The sequence below is a fragment of the Anopheles arabiensis genome, chromosome 2 (assembly GCF_016920715.1).
Source record: "Anopheles arabiensis isolate DONGOLA chromosome 2, AaraD3, whole genome shotgun sequence".
NCBI classification, from domain to species: Eukaryota; Metazoa; Arthropoda; class Insecta; order Diptera; family Culicidae; genus Anopheles; species Anopheles arabiensis.
Window position 1 is genome coordinate 18,601,593 of NC_053517.1, and position 17,582 is coordinate 18,619,174.

Sequence of the window (17,582 nt, forward strand, 5' to 3'; positions counted from 1 at the left end):
CTACCCGTTCGTGCAGGCTGCAGTTTAGTGTGGTGGGAAAACGGCGTCCGGTGGTTTTATTTTCCTTATCCATTGGCATTTTTCGGCGCGCGTGCTTCTCCTTCCTACCCCCTTTCCATCCCCTCGCTGTGTTGTGCATTCTTTGTGGTGAATGAAAGCGAAAGAAGTAAGAAAAAGCAGTCAACAGCCACCACACCACACAGCAGCCAACAGGGAGAGGAAGAAAGTTTTCCGCGAAACGATGCATTTCCACTTCCGTCTGGTACGTGCGGCAAAGGAAAAAGATGATTAATAGTCCCGGTGCAGTAGCAACAGCAGCAGCAGCAATAAGCAACGAACGGGCTTGGCAGGAATGCGTGGACCTCCTCCTGGACGCCCGCTTTTGTCGTGCACAAAACTCGAATGCAACACTGCAACAGGAGCTGCACCATTCGGGACCCAACTCGAATGCACAAGACGTTGCATGACTCTCTTTGTGATTCTGTGTGCCACTGTGTGTGTGTGTGTCCTTCTAAACCGCACGATACACTCCACCAAGTGCAGAAAAGTACATTTCAGCAGGGTATTGCCGCTGCTTGCGGGACGATTTGTTACTGCGAGCGAAGAACGACCGAAAAGACACACGCGCCGCCGCATCCGAAATGCGGGGGAAACGTTTCGATTAGTTTTGGGGAAAATTTATGGAACCACCGGGCTCGGGCTTCGGCCGTGCCCGATAATTTATCCCAATCACACACGAGCCGAGCCGTTGCGCTACGCGTGCCGCTTGCCCGAATTGAAGGCTCGTTCCCGTGTTCCGGCGTTGAGAGGATAGATCTGCCAGCCAAGATGGAAATATAATTTCCTTCGCCTTAACACCTCTACCACGGTCTAGCTGGGTGGAGATTTTATGGAAAGCGCTTGCCATATTCACGCAAAGCCCGTCAGGCAAACTCACTGTCGTTTGCGTTAGGGTGACGCTATCATCATCATCACATTCGTGATCGTTGGCAGCGATGGGCTACACCTTGCGCAATTCGATCAAGTCAGACACTCAATCACAGATTCAGATTCGGCCGCCCCCAAAAAGGTGATTACTGCTGCTCAACATTCTCGTGCCCATTGTGCTTGTGCGCGTTGTTGCAGTGGCAGACCAAGGTTGATAGACGCAGTACGACACCACGGGTAAATAGATGGAAATCACTATGCTGATAGATTTTGCTCACGCACCGGGCAGGGAAGAACAAGAGCCTTTGTGGCGTGGAAAGAGGAGAAAAAAGCACACACAGTCCTACACTGTCCCGCGTTCGTGTGGCACTTTTTGGCGTGAGAAACGAATTTCGACCATTTCCGCCCAGTTCGTTCGGCAACGGCCGGCAACAACCAACGCTCTGTTGGATGGGGGCAAAAAACCCATATCCATACGATTCTACGAGATACATAAGGTGTATCATCATATGACCAGAGAATCTAATCTTTTTTTCTTCCTCCGTAAGCTTGGGCGAGATGGGAAGAAAGGCCAAAATCGAAACCAGCTCAACACGACCGAACCGAACACGCCGAAACGGAAACAGAGAGAGCCGTCCCCTGTGTGCTGCCAGCGTGCTGAAGCGCAGCTATGGCCGTGATAGGATGAGGTTTTGCCACGTCCGACACACGTGTGTTTGTGTGTGTCCCATGCGGATTTTCTTCGCGCACTGGATGCTGAGTGAAAAATTTTCCCATGCATATTAATAAGCTGTTCTTTGATTTTAAACCTTTTATTTGTGCTTCGTTTGTCGGGACGACATTGGATTACGAGACGATTTCTCTGCATGGTTTTTGGGGCGAGATTGGGTGGGTGGGTGGGTTTTTTTCCACATGTTCTTTGGTGGTTGTACGGTTTATTTTCTGCTTTATTCTGCTCCGGTGAGCTTTCGGGGCCAATTTCGCATACGTGTGGCGGGCGCTTTTTTTGGAAGCTAGAATTAGAAAACGGGGGTTTGCTTCAATCACAACCGTGACGTGTAATACCACGGACTAAGCTTGGTGCGGATTGCTTTCGATACGTTTGTTAACATTCTATACAATGCTACTGCGCTTTGTGTACTATGTAAATAGTGGCAGGTTGTTTTACAATGGTATACAATGGTTTTGTATTTAAATTTTAGAATTGATTTTGCCGATTGCGGGCAATAGGGATAATAGTTCTCTGGGTAAAAGATCTTAACCAAAGATTCAAACAACTTAATGAAAAAATAAAACTCCATGTAGTTAGATTTTAAAAATATTTTTAGTGAGAAATTGTTGACATTTGGCATATTCGTTGCAGAATGGGACAGCTTTTGACCAACAGCAATAAATAATGAAACATAATGCAGAAATAAAAAAAACTCTAGAAATGTCTTCCCTTTTTTTGTAAGAAAGTAATAAAATAATGAAGGATAAACATTTTCATCATTACGATCACACTAACCACCGGTTTAAACTATTTTTTATAATAAAATATAAAACTCACGCATTCAAATGCTCTTCACGGAATCTAAAAACACAGTGCTTCAAAAGGCATCATCTTTATGTGTTTTCCCCACTTCTAGCAATGTCACAACGGTGTAAGTTACCTTGTAATTTAAAGCTTCAATTTTGTAACAAAAAAAAAGTTTTTACACGAAGTAATGCTATACTCTTGAAAATAAGATGAAACGTTCCGGAGAGCTCCATTTGACAAACTTCAAGTATTTAGCAAGTAATTTCCTATCGCTAAAAGAGTAATTTCCGATCGCTTCTCCATCGGAATCCTGTCAGAAAGAGGAAGAACTGTGATAATTGGTCTGCAAGCGACGAACCCTGTTCGTTCACTTTAGACCAACTGCTGCTGCTGCATCCTTAAAAAAGAAATTCTGAAAATATTTATTCCCTCCTTTTTGTAGCCCAGCTTTGGATTATCCTTCGGATCATTGTCTGTTCGTATCGAAGGAACATGATCTGACTGACCAGCACGTCTCCAATTACGATTAGGTGTAGAAATGGAAGAAATTGAATAGAAATGGAGTTGCATTGGATAGTGGCCGTACAGTCGACTTGGTGTCGCGATAGAAACTGTTTTGATTAAAATTAATTAAATTACTTATAAGATAGGTTATTGGTCATTAAAATAGTCACAAAAAAGCTTTCATTTTCGGTTTAAAAAATACCCTTACATACTTATTTGTAGTCCAATATCATAACATGCTGCAACGTCAAAATCTCTGAACATAATTCTGTGCAAACATATGCTCCACTTGTGCACCAGTTTCATCAACATTCGCGATGCGGCCGCGCAAATCTACAACTCTTGCGGCTGGTCCAAATCCAAATCCCACTTCCATCCCACTCATCATCGGATGCGTCCGATGTTTGCACATCATGTGCCAGTCGCGGTGGCCATCATTTCCATTCGCCGTCGTTATCGTTGTCACCGCAATGCAGAATTGGTGTACCCAGGTCTGTCTGTGTGTGTGTGTGTGTGTGTATGTGTGTGTGTGTGTGTGTGTGTGTGTGTGTGTGTGTGTGTGTGTGTGTGTGTGTGTGTGTGTGTGTGTGTGTGTGTTTGTGTATGTGTTTGCATTGGGCACGCTTCCCACACGTTGGCGCTTAATAGGTCAACTGGTTGCAGCGGGTTCACGTCTTTGCTCCAGCGGAAGCACACTACTGCTGACTGCTGACTGCGACAGAGTCTTAGACAATCGTGTAGCTCGGAAATGTTACCAGCCGGATACGCTTGTTCAACAGCAACAGCGACACATGTTGGCGGCGGTCTGGCTGCCTCTCTCTCTCTCTAACCCTGTGCACCTTTCTTCGCCATGTGTGTGTGTGTGCCTGCATGCTATGCCCATTTTGCGACGGCTGTGCCAAATTTCAACAGCCAAACCTGCCAAGCCTGCCCAACCCAAATTACTGGGAAAGTAGGCGCTCGAAAACGTCTGAAGTCAACATACACGTAACAGCAATGCACATGAATAATGTTGACCTTGTTGTCCAGCGTGCCAGTAAATTTATCCCAACTATTTGTAAGCAATCAGAACGGCAACTCTCATCTGCTGTTTGAGTTTTTATTTTACTTACAAACAAAGAGTTCCAGTAATTGAAAGGGCGAAAACAAAAGAACATTCACGTGTTGACAGCAGCAAATTCCACAGTTGCGCACATCGTTGGTAATGCATTTTAATTAGCTGATAAAGCGCGTGTGCGTCAATCGAAAATTCCAACGCAGTTCAATTAGTCCGTGCATAACTGTGCGCACTTCCCCCTGTGTGCCTGTAAACACGCAAATGCTTCACAATGCTCCCAATTCCACCAGCACAGCACAGGTTTCGCCCGTCTCGATATAACGATTAATAAAAATTCCATAAATATTTGAAAATTAATAAATCCCTTACGACTGTTTCCCTCCACAACACACGCCACACGCCACACCGTTTGGTACAAGCATTGAACGCATAACGGGGGGAAAAGCAAAGTCAAAACAACAAAACACATCAGTTTGTGTTCCAATAAATCTCTGGCATGGCCACCATCCCTGCAGCGTTTTGCATGCTTGTGTGTTGTTAGTGATCGATCCAAATCATCGCTAGATAATAAAACCAACACACCCGAACCCAAACACTGTTCGGCACCAGTTCAGCCCAAACTTAACAAGAATGGGCGTATGTTTGCCCAGCAAAGTCTACCAGTGCTCGGGCAGCGGAAGGGAAGCCACAAAGACGAAAGCTTAAAAATGCTTGCCTCAACCGCTCGGCTTATCTTCGATCCATCAAAACAGAGCCGGAACGGAACGGGGCCGGGAGAATGTGCAAACAAAACCCATCTAAAAGTATGCGAAAAAGAGGGGAAGAACCCTCCCCGCTAATGTATGACGCACACGCATCGAGATGGGGAAAGTTTGGCATTTTTCCTTTGCTGCCATGGCCTTTCCATGCCAGAAAGAAAGAATGAAAAAAGAAGGAAATCTGTCCAAATGTTAATTAAATTCTTCACTCAGCACATATGCAGGGATGGCCCCAAAAAAAAAGCCGCATTCCTCTCCGATGAACCTTTGACCTTTAGCCAATATGTAAAGGGGTTGCCGAGGCAGTTTGCAGATCGCCGGTTTGAGCAGGGCTTTACGCAGCAACGCTTACGCTTTCGCTAATTTTCCTCCACAATGGACGCCCCATCATAAAAATCTCACCCCGATAGAACAGGGCATCTCTGGCAAAACTTGCGTCTATCCGGCCAAAGTTTGTGCGTAATGGGAGCTGAAGGGGAGGGGCTCCGATTTACAGCAGTATAATGATTGTGAATCCAAGTGTTATGCTCGTTTCGAGGTTGTGCAAAAGTTTCCTTTAAACGTGTGCGATTTAATGCTACAGTCCCGGTCCCTGCGATACTGCGGATGATTCGATTGTATCTGTACGTGTGTTAATGTGTGTGTGTGTGTTGGTGTAACAGGATAGGGAAGGGACGGAGATCCCGTGGTGCCTTACCTTTCAGATGATCCGGCTGCGATGCTTCGCCCACATTTCGCATGATGTCGCTCAGACAGTGCTCGAGCGAGCGCATGTCCAAACCGTTGCCCAGCCCGGTGCGGTCCTGGTCGGTAGGCACAGCCAGCAAAAGAGGGAAGAAGAAAGAAGCAGAGGAAAAAGAAGAAATGGTTAGAAAATCCGGTCCGAAAATTGTGAAGTTAAGATTGCAGCGGTAATTAATGGATACGGGGTGGTAACTTTTTGCGACACGATCCCTCCTTCGTCGCTGCCGCCGTGGCCTCCACCCTCTAAAAGCCCATCCCAGCGACACACTGTTTGCGCAGTGTTTCGTCGTGCACAGCGTCGTGCTATGAAGACGCTGACGGCGCTATGAGGTGACTTGAAGCGACAGCACCATTAAGCCACTGTGTGTACTGGGGCAACGGGGGTTTAGGGAATAGGGGCATAGGGGAGCGATGTCCGTCCCGTCGGATCCTTTTTCCCCGCACGGAAAGGGTGGCTGCTCCTTAACAAAGTCGCTTTCTTTAAGGTCAACCATTGGAAACGAGACCCATTCATAAGTTGCTCGTGTATGTTAATTTAGTCCCCAAATGGCAAATTGGTTGCGCCGTCGGTAGAGCCGTCCACCGGAGAATATGGGAGAGTTACCGTAGGGCCAGGGAGGAAACTAATTTCGCAAAAGGTTAGCTCCGAACAGATAAGTTTCAGCTCGCACAGGTACAGCAGCAAACATGCTCGTGAGCAACGAGCGTGAAGGGTAGGTGTACTTGATGCTGTTTAATGCTCGCTGTGATGAAATTTTACTTTCGCTCATTCGCTCAACTTTGCTTTTACTGACAGTGTCTATATTTGTGGCGCGATGGTGTATTAATTTTCTACTTGAAATGTTGAACCATTTTGTGCCTGGCAGTACTGTGGCTCAAACTTCAATAAAAATTGTTACTTGCCAGTACATAAAATTGCAGCTGGTAAAGTTCTAAAAAACCTTCAACCACAACGACACAAAAACTCTAAAAGTAAAACGGGAATTGCTTTGCTTCCGGCCAAACTCGTCAAATCTCTAAATTGGATCGAACGATATCGCGCGAGCACACACCAACACCGTGCAGGGGAAGCTGGGTGGGCAAAGCACAAGAGGGGGGGGGAGTTTTTATTTCCACCCACTCACACATTCACACTTTTACTTACTTCCCAATGGTTGTTCGATTACACGTTCCGTCGGCAGAAAACGGCTGGCTAGCACACACCAACAACAACAACAGCAGCAAGAAAAACCTTTCCTCCCAATGGTGCACACACACGGAAGTATCCACACGGCTATATAATATCACGGGGCTCCATGGCACACGGCAAACCATCCACGGAATGGCAAAACTGGGTCGTATAAATATTTTCTTATTGGATTTTGAATGAAATATTTCCGCTTGCCGCTTCAATTTTGTGCGCGATGCCTCGCACTGGCTGCTGCTGCTGCTGCTGCTGCCGTTTTGCAAATGTGGAAAAGCCAACGGCAACGACGGCAACGTAAAGGGATGATTTTGCACCACAGCGCCCTGACTTTTCCCCTGTAAATCGTGCATTTTTTGCTTATGGCACCGGCTCCTGGCTCTTCTGCCATTTCTGCCGGCACACTCATATATGGGCGTTGCGATTTTTCCCAGTCCAAAAGCACCCATACCGTCAATGGTACAGCTGAAGCTGGAAAAAAGATGTCCCCAGCACCAGAAGAAACGAGAGTCGCGATGTGTTTTTTTCTTCTTTCTTTGCTCTTGTGGAAAACATCTCTGCCTATGGCAAGAATCCCGACTACTGAACGCAGTACGTAGTGAGTGTGGGTGGGTGAGGGGAGGACAATATTTGATCCACCTTCTAAGGCAATCGAAGCCATAAACCAAACACACACACACACACACACATTCGTAAGCCTTTCTGTAAAGGGATGTGTGTGTGTATACATTTCTTGCTGCATTTTTTGCATATTTCCACATCTGTTGCATCTGTGTGGCTGGATGTGTTTCTTTCCTGCATATTCCACATTGCCATCACACTGCCAGGGCCGGCGCAACCGTGAGGGGGAGAAGCAACGAAGCTCAACCGCCTGCCCATTCGATTTCAGCGATGGGAGAGAGAGAGGGAAAGACACAAGCGCAAAAAGCATGCCCCGGTGCGATACATCGCCCTCCATCGTCCGTATGGTTCGCATTGGTAGGATGCAAGTGCGCAAAGATAAATCCCACCAAAACCCGCTGCGCGATGGGTGAGCAAAAAAAATGCGCCCACACACACACACACAGAAGGGAAAAACCATTCCAGTTCACCAGTCAGCTGGAATGCAGCTGGGAGCCGTTTTGCCGTGAGAAAATGATCCCTTTTGGTCGGAGTTTTGAAGCACCAAAGGCAGCGGAGCAGTGTGCCGTCGTGTGCCTTCCGTGCGCAAAAATAGAATGAACGGTTAAATCTTACAGAAAATCTGCAATGATTTGTTTTTTATTTCTTTTTTCTTTTTTGTTGGTGTAACGTTTGGGAAGAAAAACAGGGCAAAGCTGACGCTGAATGTCATCATTTCTGACGGTGGTTGTGATCTGCGCGCCCTACGCCCCGCGCTTAGGGGGAGAACCTTTGAAATTTGCAATGATATGCTATTTCCAAGCATTTTGTTTTTCATTTCCATTTCCGTTGACAAAACGCAAACAAAACTATTACAGTCGGCACAATTTTGTATGTGCCCAACTGCATCCCTTTTCAGCTGCCGGCAGGTTTTCCCGTGCTAGTGTTTGCATGATGCTTTGCCTGCTTTGTTGTTCGTTTGCTCATCTTACGAGACCTGGCGGCAGGCCCAGCGGGAACAAACTTACCGACAGGTGAATAAAATTGATTATTTTCCTCCCCCATTGCCCGGTGTGCTGTTTTGTCGTGCTGTGCACAAAAACAGATCGATTGCAATATGTAAGAGGAAGGGGAAAAACCCCGCTCTGCAATCTCCAAATCAATCAGATAGTGCTCGACCGTACTTTTGCTGCAGAAGCAATCCCTCTTCAGGCTAATAACATGGAGGCTATCGTCTTCCGTCCTGCCGGGGGGGAAAGATTGCACATCACTCGTGTGCGCCTGACAGGTAGGCAATGCTGATATGAAAGTCCAATTGATAAGAAGGTTCTGTGTGGTATTCGTATTTTGCTGCTCGCAATGCCCATCGTTCAATGGGAGGCGTTCAGGGAGGGCGCCAAAGGGATTGCTGGCACTCAACGCCGCTTCAAACTGTTGTAATTGAATGTGCCAGAGGGCCAGGGACGCAACAACAACAACGGCACACACATGGACACTCACACGACATGCCACGGTGCGTCAGAGATCAAAGCGTTTCTCCGAGTTTTCCGGTTTGCGCTGTGACATGTGATGATGATGCGTTGTTTTTTCGCCGGTGTGATGGACTGATTGTCATAAATAAACACAGCCGGGAGCACCGTCGTGTGCAATGGAAATGGTGTTTTCCTTTGAAATGTCACACACATGGTGCCTTTTTTTTGTAACACGTTTATTTAGGTGCCTGGTGGTGGATTATTTCAAGCCCCTTGCAGATCGCCCCTCCGTTCGCTAGAGCGTTATTAATTGCGTCGAGCACTTTCATTAGAGTTCAAGAAGTATTATTAAGTAGTATACATAAAATCGAGTTACTAACAGGGAGAAAATGAGCAGAATATTATAGCAATTTAACTTGTTCAACTCATTTAATTAGGTCTTAAGGTTTTGAGTGCCTCTGTAATGTAACTATTTTGTTGTTGTAGATGAATTCCAGACGATTTAAAGTCAGTGCTCGAGCTCCGTTTGCATTAAATAAGCGGTTTCAACATGTTTTATATAAAGCTGCTATTTGGCTTAACAACAGCTTCAGTATCCATCGCACATATCTGCCACCTATCGACGCCGTTTTGAAGTATCAGAATCCGTAATCAATATCGCCCACCCAACGCAACGTAACGCACCAAACTTCATCACCTTTCATCGTACGGTGCGACACGTTGACATTTTGCGCTCGAGCGTCCTCGGGCAGCGAGCAGCAGCGACCGGGGTATGCAATCCCGTTTTCGCCACGCCATTTGCTCCAGGACCGGTATGTCCGGGGTACGTCAATCCCAAAATCAACACGTTCCAGCCAGTCCATTCCAGGTCAAAACGCGACCGGTACAAACGTCCGGATATTTAGATGCTTAGCGAATGGCACCACTGGTGTTTAGTTTTCTTCCCTCAAATCACACTCCAGCGCCACCGTACGGGCAGCGTCCCATTTGTGTTCGGTATTTCGTTGGCGCGGAATATCCGCCGAATGGCCGATGAGCACGTCCGCTCGCGCCGAAACGGGCCACCCGAAAATCGAGCACCGAAATTGACGACTGCAGACCTGCACCCGTCCCTGTGTCCCGGGGATGACCCGGAGCTGATCAATTATGAACGATTCAATTCGCCCTCGACAGGGCGGTTGGGCATTGTGCTGGCTGCCGACCTACAGGAAAACGGTGCCCAATGTTATTGAAGCGTGTGTGATTTTTTTTTTTTGTTCCTTTCCCGAAGCTACCCACCTCGACTGCCCAGGTATTGCGAAAATGTTGTGCGCGAATCACGAAATCTGCGGCCTGCGACGTGCAGATATCCCATGCCTGCCAGCAATGATTTCGGTACGGTGAAATTCTGATGAAAGAAAGCTGACCGTCGGGCTTGAAAATAGAACCGAAACCGAAATAGGCTTCTGCAACGCGCAGCATCCGCGGGTCGACGTTGTTGCTGGTCATCCCACCGATTCACCGTCAGCTTGCCAATTTTAAGGGCTACGCTTGCGATACTCTGCACGGGGCGCGCTCAGGCGCTCAGGAAAAATTCATAAAATCGTTAAAATTCTATAACCCACTCAATCAGGTTGGCAAGCCTCACAAACTGCAACCGATGCACCGAAAATTGGACAGTTGATATTTTCATTCAATTCCCCCAGGTTCCCCCTAGGCCGGCGCCAACCGTAACCGGCCAGTAAAACTGTGATTCTTTGCAGCAGCATACTGCATTTCCCATGTCAGCTTCCAGTTTTCACCTTCCTCTGATTGCCAAACGGGACGTAAAATCGAGACAAAGCGCTATCTAACAGCTCATTGGACTCATTCCGCCGGGCAGTGGCAGTGTCACATTCTTCGGCTCGAAACTGTTTAGCGTGGCCGTGGACGACAATCAAACAATCGAGAACTATCGTAACACATTGCTTGGGTACGACGGGGTTTGGCTTTCGCATCCGTTATGCCCAACAATAGCAGATCATTTCAGAACACACACACACACACACACACACAAAAGCGCTTCCGAGATCAGTGTGTGTGTTATTGTAGCGCATTCGGCTCACGCAAGCCTTTTCGTGTGCTTTCGTGGGCACACGGCAACACAAAACCGACCAACCCTTCGCAGTCGACGCTGTGTCGTTTGCGAACGAGGCCAGGAATCATAATTAGAACACGGTCAACCCATTCCAACGGGCAGTGCCGGTGGTAGTTGGATTTTGTTGGCAGAGCAATAGATGATGCGTAATGTTCCGATCGTTCGAAACCTAAGGGGGAGGATACGTTGGCATGCCCTAAACGCTTGCTTGTGAAAACGTGTTTTTTTAGGGGGAGGTGAATTGTTCCGACAAAAGCCGTATCCGAAACAGTGTAAATGATGCATTGTGTTTGCCTGCTGGTTGAAGCTTTGTGGCTAATCATTTGTATGCTGTTTGGTAGGTGAAATGAGTTACGAAATGTAAACGAATTGATTTGATCGGAATGTGTAGCAAAACTGGGCTGTGTATTAAAACTGTTAAACTGTTTTGAAGCTTTAGTTGCAGTATAACTGGTAACTTTTTACGACTTTTATGTTTTACATTAGATGCCTATTAGGTAAAGTTGCGCAACAGTTTCATTCTGAATTCGTAATATTCGTAACGACTGAAAATCCAACTGGATTTTCACAGTTCAAATCTCTCCAGTTGGTAAACTTTTATGCATTGAATTATATTTTATCTCAAATGGATTCTTTTAGTTTTATGCTGTTTACATACAAACGTACTTGTTACTCTAAGTAGCTATGCTTGATAAAACACATGACAAACATGCATATTCTTTAACAAATTCTTTAGCTTTTCAATCAAAGCTTCGAATCATATCATATTTTCCACCGTTACCTGGTACGCTTCGAAGCTTTTTAATGGTGCTTCGCCTACATTTCATTCTCGGCAAACTAAACCATCACTATCAGCCTGTTTTATGAGTATATTTTTGTGCACTGAACATTCCCTATTTCTGGCATAACTTTACGACGACCTCTTAAAACACCCAACTCAGCGCAGCAAACGGTGACGGCGGCTTAAAACAATCGTCATGATACGCAGCGTGTGCCAGCGAGCATTGCTACTCCGGCTCGTACCGTAACCACTTCACAACCGAGAGCGATACGATGCACGGGCATTTGGTGCTTCCCAAAATCCTTTCCCAGGACGGTGGGCACCATCTTTGCATCACCATGGCCCGGGGACGAACAGGGCGAGCAGTGGTTCAATGCACATAATCGTAAAACCAGAAACGAGTTTCTACCTTTTTCATCTTCTGCCCAACGACATCACAAATCGTCGGAGGACCTGCGCGAGTTTAAAGTTTTGCTGCGAATGATGCAGCCGTTGCTGTTGGGTGTCGCGGGGGAAAGGGTTGAGCAACCGCACGGCGCACCTTAGCTCAGTTCAGCCCCACAGGCAAGGTTAAATGCTACGTTTATCTGCTACCGTAACTGTTACCATTGCCCTGCTGGTTGGCGTTCATTCCCCACAAGAAGCGTGAAGTTCCCTTTAACGGCCGAGCGTAGAACGAAGGATCCAGCACTTGAAGCACTTCCAGGTAGTGGTAAAAGAGCAGTGGCTAACACGTAGCGTAGATGCACTTTTTCGAGGTGGTGGGAAAACTCTCCCATACACACACACACACACACTAAACAACTCCCTTCAACAATGGCCAAAACAAGGATGGATCGGCAATGATCGTCTTTAAGCGGGAATACCGTACCGAGCACAACGCTCCCTGGAATTGAAACAGATTTCCTTGTCCGCCAAAGTACGCCAATGGTTCGGTCGAAAAATGTTCCACCCTGGATGCTTTTCCCCCTTTCGTGGATGCACCTACCGCTACGGGTGGAAAGTTTCGGCCAGTATTATACTGCCAAACGGGAGCTCTTATTTTTTTTCGTTTAGCTTTTATGGATGAATTTATGTTCACTTTCGCTACAACCGTTCGCTACTGCTCGAGCGGTTTACAGCTCTTGATGTTTTTTTTTTTGGTTTGTTGGTCCCCACCCTCCCACCAAAACTATTACACTTCAGTGGCCCGGGTTAAGAATGCCTTCACGCAAAGCCCTCCGATCTGTGCTACGGCTACGGCTTATGCAGGTACGGCTCACGTACACGCTGCAGTCGGAAGAAACGCGTTGTTTGTAACCCATTATGGCTACCTTTTCCAGCTGGAATCATGTTTCACGGTAATTCCGCTACTGCTTCCCCTTTTCTGTTCACGAAGCTGCATTGCTGCTTCCCTCCCGGTACGCGTTATCGTGTTTCACTGGGCAAAAGTAGTGCAACACACAACACACGAACGCACCTTCCATCCGTACGCTGGGCCAAGTTTCAGCCGCGAACTCGTTCGCTCTGGTTGCAACTGGTTTTACGTGCCGGCATGTTTGCCTGTGCCCCGTTGGACGAATGGGGCCTTTTCCTCCATTAGACACAGAGAGTTGTATGGTTCCCGAGCATTGCTTCCTTCCAAAGAAGAACAGAAAAAAAAACAACGAACGATAAAACCCGCCAGGTGTGAAAGTTTGCCTTTAGCAGGAATTGCTTTAAGCACTGCTAAAGCCTTCCCACGACTGTATTGGTACGAAAGAAAGGGGAAAAAAGCATGGAAATAGGGTTACGTGCACTTCGGAACCCATTTACTGTGTTTGTTTATTAATTAGCTTCACGCAGCTCAATGCAATACTAATGTAACGAATAATTTGAAATACATCTTGCTGCACTTTTAAAACAAGATTTCTGCACCCTTACAATCTCAAAACGTTGGCCAGCAATAAAGAAATGGCCAACAATCTCGCTGCTAGTTTGCTAGTTCGCAGAAACGTAGCCCGTGGTTTCGCCCGTACAACTTCCCACCGGCCGCCGGAAGCGAACGGATTGAAGTTTATTGCCAAACGTGGGGTAAGTTTAATTGCAAAATTTATTGAAACCCAACGCGGTACGTGGTCGTGGTGCTGTTTTTCTACCACGTTCTACCACCACCCGTTTGTACCGTACCCCCTTCTGGTGGTCGGCTACGTGTGGAAATGGTTCACGCGTTTCCATAAAACCGGGGATAACATCAAAAGCGACAGCTCGACTCGAGCACTCGAGCACGGCACATAGCACCACGGACGGGGTCGGGAAAAAAAGCTCGGTCATCCGCGAATGCGACGGACTGTGAATCGAGAGTGCATAATGAAAGCATTTATTAATAATAACTGTATTACGCAAAACAGGGAGTTGCGTTGCGCCCGAGGAGTTCGTTCGTTCGCTCGCACGCTCGTTTGGGGTGGGGTTTGAAAATGCATTGCAAAAGTTACTTTTACTAGTCGAGCACTCGCGCTAACTCGCTAACAAACTGTGTGCGCGACGACGGTGGCCAACACGCTACGTTGCTGCTGCTGCTACTGCTGCTAATAGGTACGATGAAGTGAAATTTATCTTCCCACCAATTATCTTTACCACAAACGCTTTCGCATTACCGCTTGGAATGGTTGGTGCGGTAGAAAAGGCAGTAGTGAGAGTGTGGCTTTTGGGTCCCACCGGCCAGGCTAAGCACTGCCTGTACTGCAAAAAAGGCAGCTCTCAGTTGAAAACCCATCATTCATCTAACAACGTACAACAAACGACCTGCTTTAACGAGCGTAACCGAAACTTAGCTTAACCCTTAATGCCCCTTCCCCTGGCTGTTTGTGCAGTGAAAGTGTAGTAGTGAAAGTAAAAAGAGGAAGGAGCTGGGTTTTACACACATTTTTTATGTGTACGCATAAAGTTGCGAATGCTCGCAATGTCTTGCGTACTACTTTTGCACATTGACCAAAAAAGTGTCCTTTCGCACAAAACCCCGTCCCGTCTGCGAGGACATCGGTACCCGGGCCGGAAGGATTTAGTGATGATAGCGATCCATTCCCGGCTCCGTGTTATGACCGAGCGGTCGTGAAAGCCGCCTGTCTCCGCCACACTATCGTGTCGAACATGACATTGTCTTCTGTGCTGGGGTGCGCAGGAAAGCCATTGTGCACACAAACAGCACACTGTGGCCGAGATCCTGCTCGTAGCAAACCCCCAACCCTCCCAAAAAAGACTTTCGTGCTTGCCGACGCACTGGCACGACGCGACAGTGCTCCAATCCATTTTGCCGGCCATAAACTGGCATGTTGAAAATAATTAAAAGCCTAATCAAATAGATTGTTATCTTTGCCCGGAATGGTACGGTCTCGCCTCGCTCGTCGAGCCCTCGTTTTGTTGCCACCCTTTTGGGGTTGGCCATCGTCTCGTCCAGGGCATCCAGTTCGGTGATTCGGTTTGGTTTGGGAAAAGTTTCACATCCGCAGTGACATATCTCTCTCTCTCTCTGTTTCTCTCTTCCTCTTTTGCTACTCTTATCGGGGGGTGAAGAAACAGCGACCATTTGCCAACGAGTGCCATCATCCCTTTTTTGTAAGTGTGGTGATTAAAACCATTCCGTTCGGCTTCACGCCAATCATTGCTAATCTGGCCGGTCAATGCATGGGCATGAGATGAATCCTGTGCGTGCGTGTGACAACAGACTGGTGCGCTTTAGAAACAAAGCAAAAAGGCTGCTTCTTCCGAGGCAAAATTGGGTGGAAAAGTTCATTAGTTAAGCTGCACGTCGGAAAACAACACACTAAAGATGTCTCACGAGACAACAGCAGGAGTATTGGCGAAGAACTATAACACACACTTTTAGTTGCAATTTTTTTTATTGTGAAATCTTTTTCGACCATGGCTGGATGGCTTTTCAACACTTTATCATCTGGGAAATGCGAAACTTCTGGCAGGCACTCGATCTGAAACCACGACCATGCACGACAACTTTCTTCCATTAGCAGTCAAAACTGGGACGGATGTGCACATGTGTGTGCGTGTGTGTGTGTGTCTTGCTTGCACAAATAGACTCGCTCGAAATAGGTTCGCTTTTTGCCGCACAGGAGCAGTCACACACACACACACATGCACTCCGTATGCCGGGAATGGCGGAAGCGTAGGCAAAAATCCATAGATAATTTAATGCATCCTCGTGCGCTCGGTCGTATTGTGCATGCTTTATTTAGCAGAATGCCTCAGAACCCTCCTTTTCCTCCATCGTTCTTCCCTCCGTTTTAAGTTTGACTTGCAGGTGTCGGGGCTCGAGGGTGGTGGAGCAGAAAGATATGGGCAAATAAAACATCTCCCCCATGTGCTCTTGCTTGCTTGTTTGTTTCTGTATGTGTGTTTTCACCACCCCTGTACCGTGATTTTGCCGCTCCGGTAAGAGCCGCTATCCATTGCATCCAGTGCTAACCTTGAGCGGGAAAACTGGGGATGGGAAGAATATAGAGAGGAGGAGGAAGAAACCGTCTGCTCGTTATCATTCGATTTTATTTGTACGCCCTCGAAAGGAAAGCCGAAGCGTCAAGCTAAAGTTTTCTTCAGCGCCTTGTCAAGCAGAAGCACACTAACACACACACGCACACATACACGATGGAACAAACCACCAAACGAGTCCGTACAAACTGAACATACCACACAGACAAGGGAAAATCCTCACTATTCTCCATCGTGCACCGATGGAGACGCCTTGTCGCTCATCCAGTCTGTGCGGCAAGCGGTCTGTTCTGATGAGCTAGAAATAAACTTCCTCCACAGGTTGATGGCGGTTTTTGCTGTGTGCCGTTACGCAGGTATAGCTTGCCAATGAAACTAAAATGAGTAACATGCAAACTACCGCTCCGCTCAGTTGGTCGACGCGGCTTTGCAGTCACTTTTGTGCGCGCTTGCAGTCAGCAGGCCGATGTGTCTATAATCGGGCGGTTGTTTTAAACCCTTGGCTTGTGCCGAAGCCTTGGCAGCAGTGTCAACGCGTAGGAGACGAGCAGGTAGTGCCGTTTGAGATATGATTATCTATAAACTGCGCAATATTTATGAGCCAGTCTTTCTCTACCCAAATGCACGGTGTGTTGAGTTTGGAGATGAATAATTTTGCACCATAAAACACTTTTACTGCTCATCATTCCACATTGTCGCCGCCGTGTGCCTATTTTTTCGAAGAATTTAAGTACTGTTGCATAAACCAAAACTCTCTGTTAACAAGAATGTTTATTGAGAGCAGCAAGCAACCCAGCAGCTGTTACGTGTGTTTTTCACGGAATGTGCTCTTTAATCGTTCGCTGATTGTTTACAGGAATTCGATCGGAAGCATAATTTGAATGATTCATGACGATTTCGGTACCTGTAGGACATGGCTACCCTGGTACGGCAGTGGAATATATTGACGTGACAAACCGACATACCGACATACCGGCCGTGTAGCAAACGCGCCAACGTACCCGCAACGTCTCATAGCTAAAACGCAAACCGCACTTCCCACATCCAATCAGTGCGCGGGACTGGATGGAACCAAAGCATCGCTCGTGAAGAGGGTGCTTTGAAACCCTTTTCCGCTTCGAAAAGGCAGCCAGCTGCTAGTATAAAGCTGTTGGCGTTATTGATTTCCCCCTTGACGCGCATGGTGCAACCCGTTCGCTACCGCGTTCGATTATATTCACCGCTCGCGGTAAAACCTACGCTTGAGCAAACTTGAAGCCGGATCGTACATCGTACATGCCTGCCGTCGTCGTTGTCGTCTCCTTGCTGTCCTCCGTCAACGCTGCGAGCGTTCGGTTGCGATGACAATTGTACCTTTCTTGCGTTCTTGGTTGATTTGAAATCCCACCCACGGCAACCGCTGAACCTCCGTCGGTTTACGCCATACGCTCTTGTTAACAATCTAACCACAAACAGCAATA

The 17,582-nt window shown here is 47.2% G+C and overlaps 1 protein-coding gene across 5 annotated transcripts in view; it reads right to left on the bottom strand.

Moving 5' to 3' along the window:
* LOC120895440 (translational regulator orb2) overlaps window positions 1-17,582 on the bottom strand; it is a 244,249-nt gene that overhangs the window by 191,411 nt on the left and 35,256 nt on the right. For all 5 annotated transcript variants that reach the window (XM_040298806.1, XM_040298802.1, XM_040298803.1 and 2 more), the window contains one exon: window positions 5,463-5,568. In XM_040298806.1, the coding sequence (XP_040154740.1) occupies window positions 5,463-5,568 (106 nt within the window). The remainder of the gene's footprint in view (window positions 1-5,462; window positions 5,569-17,582) is intronic.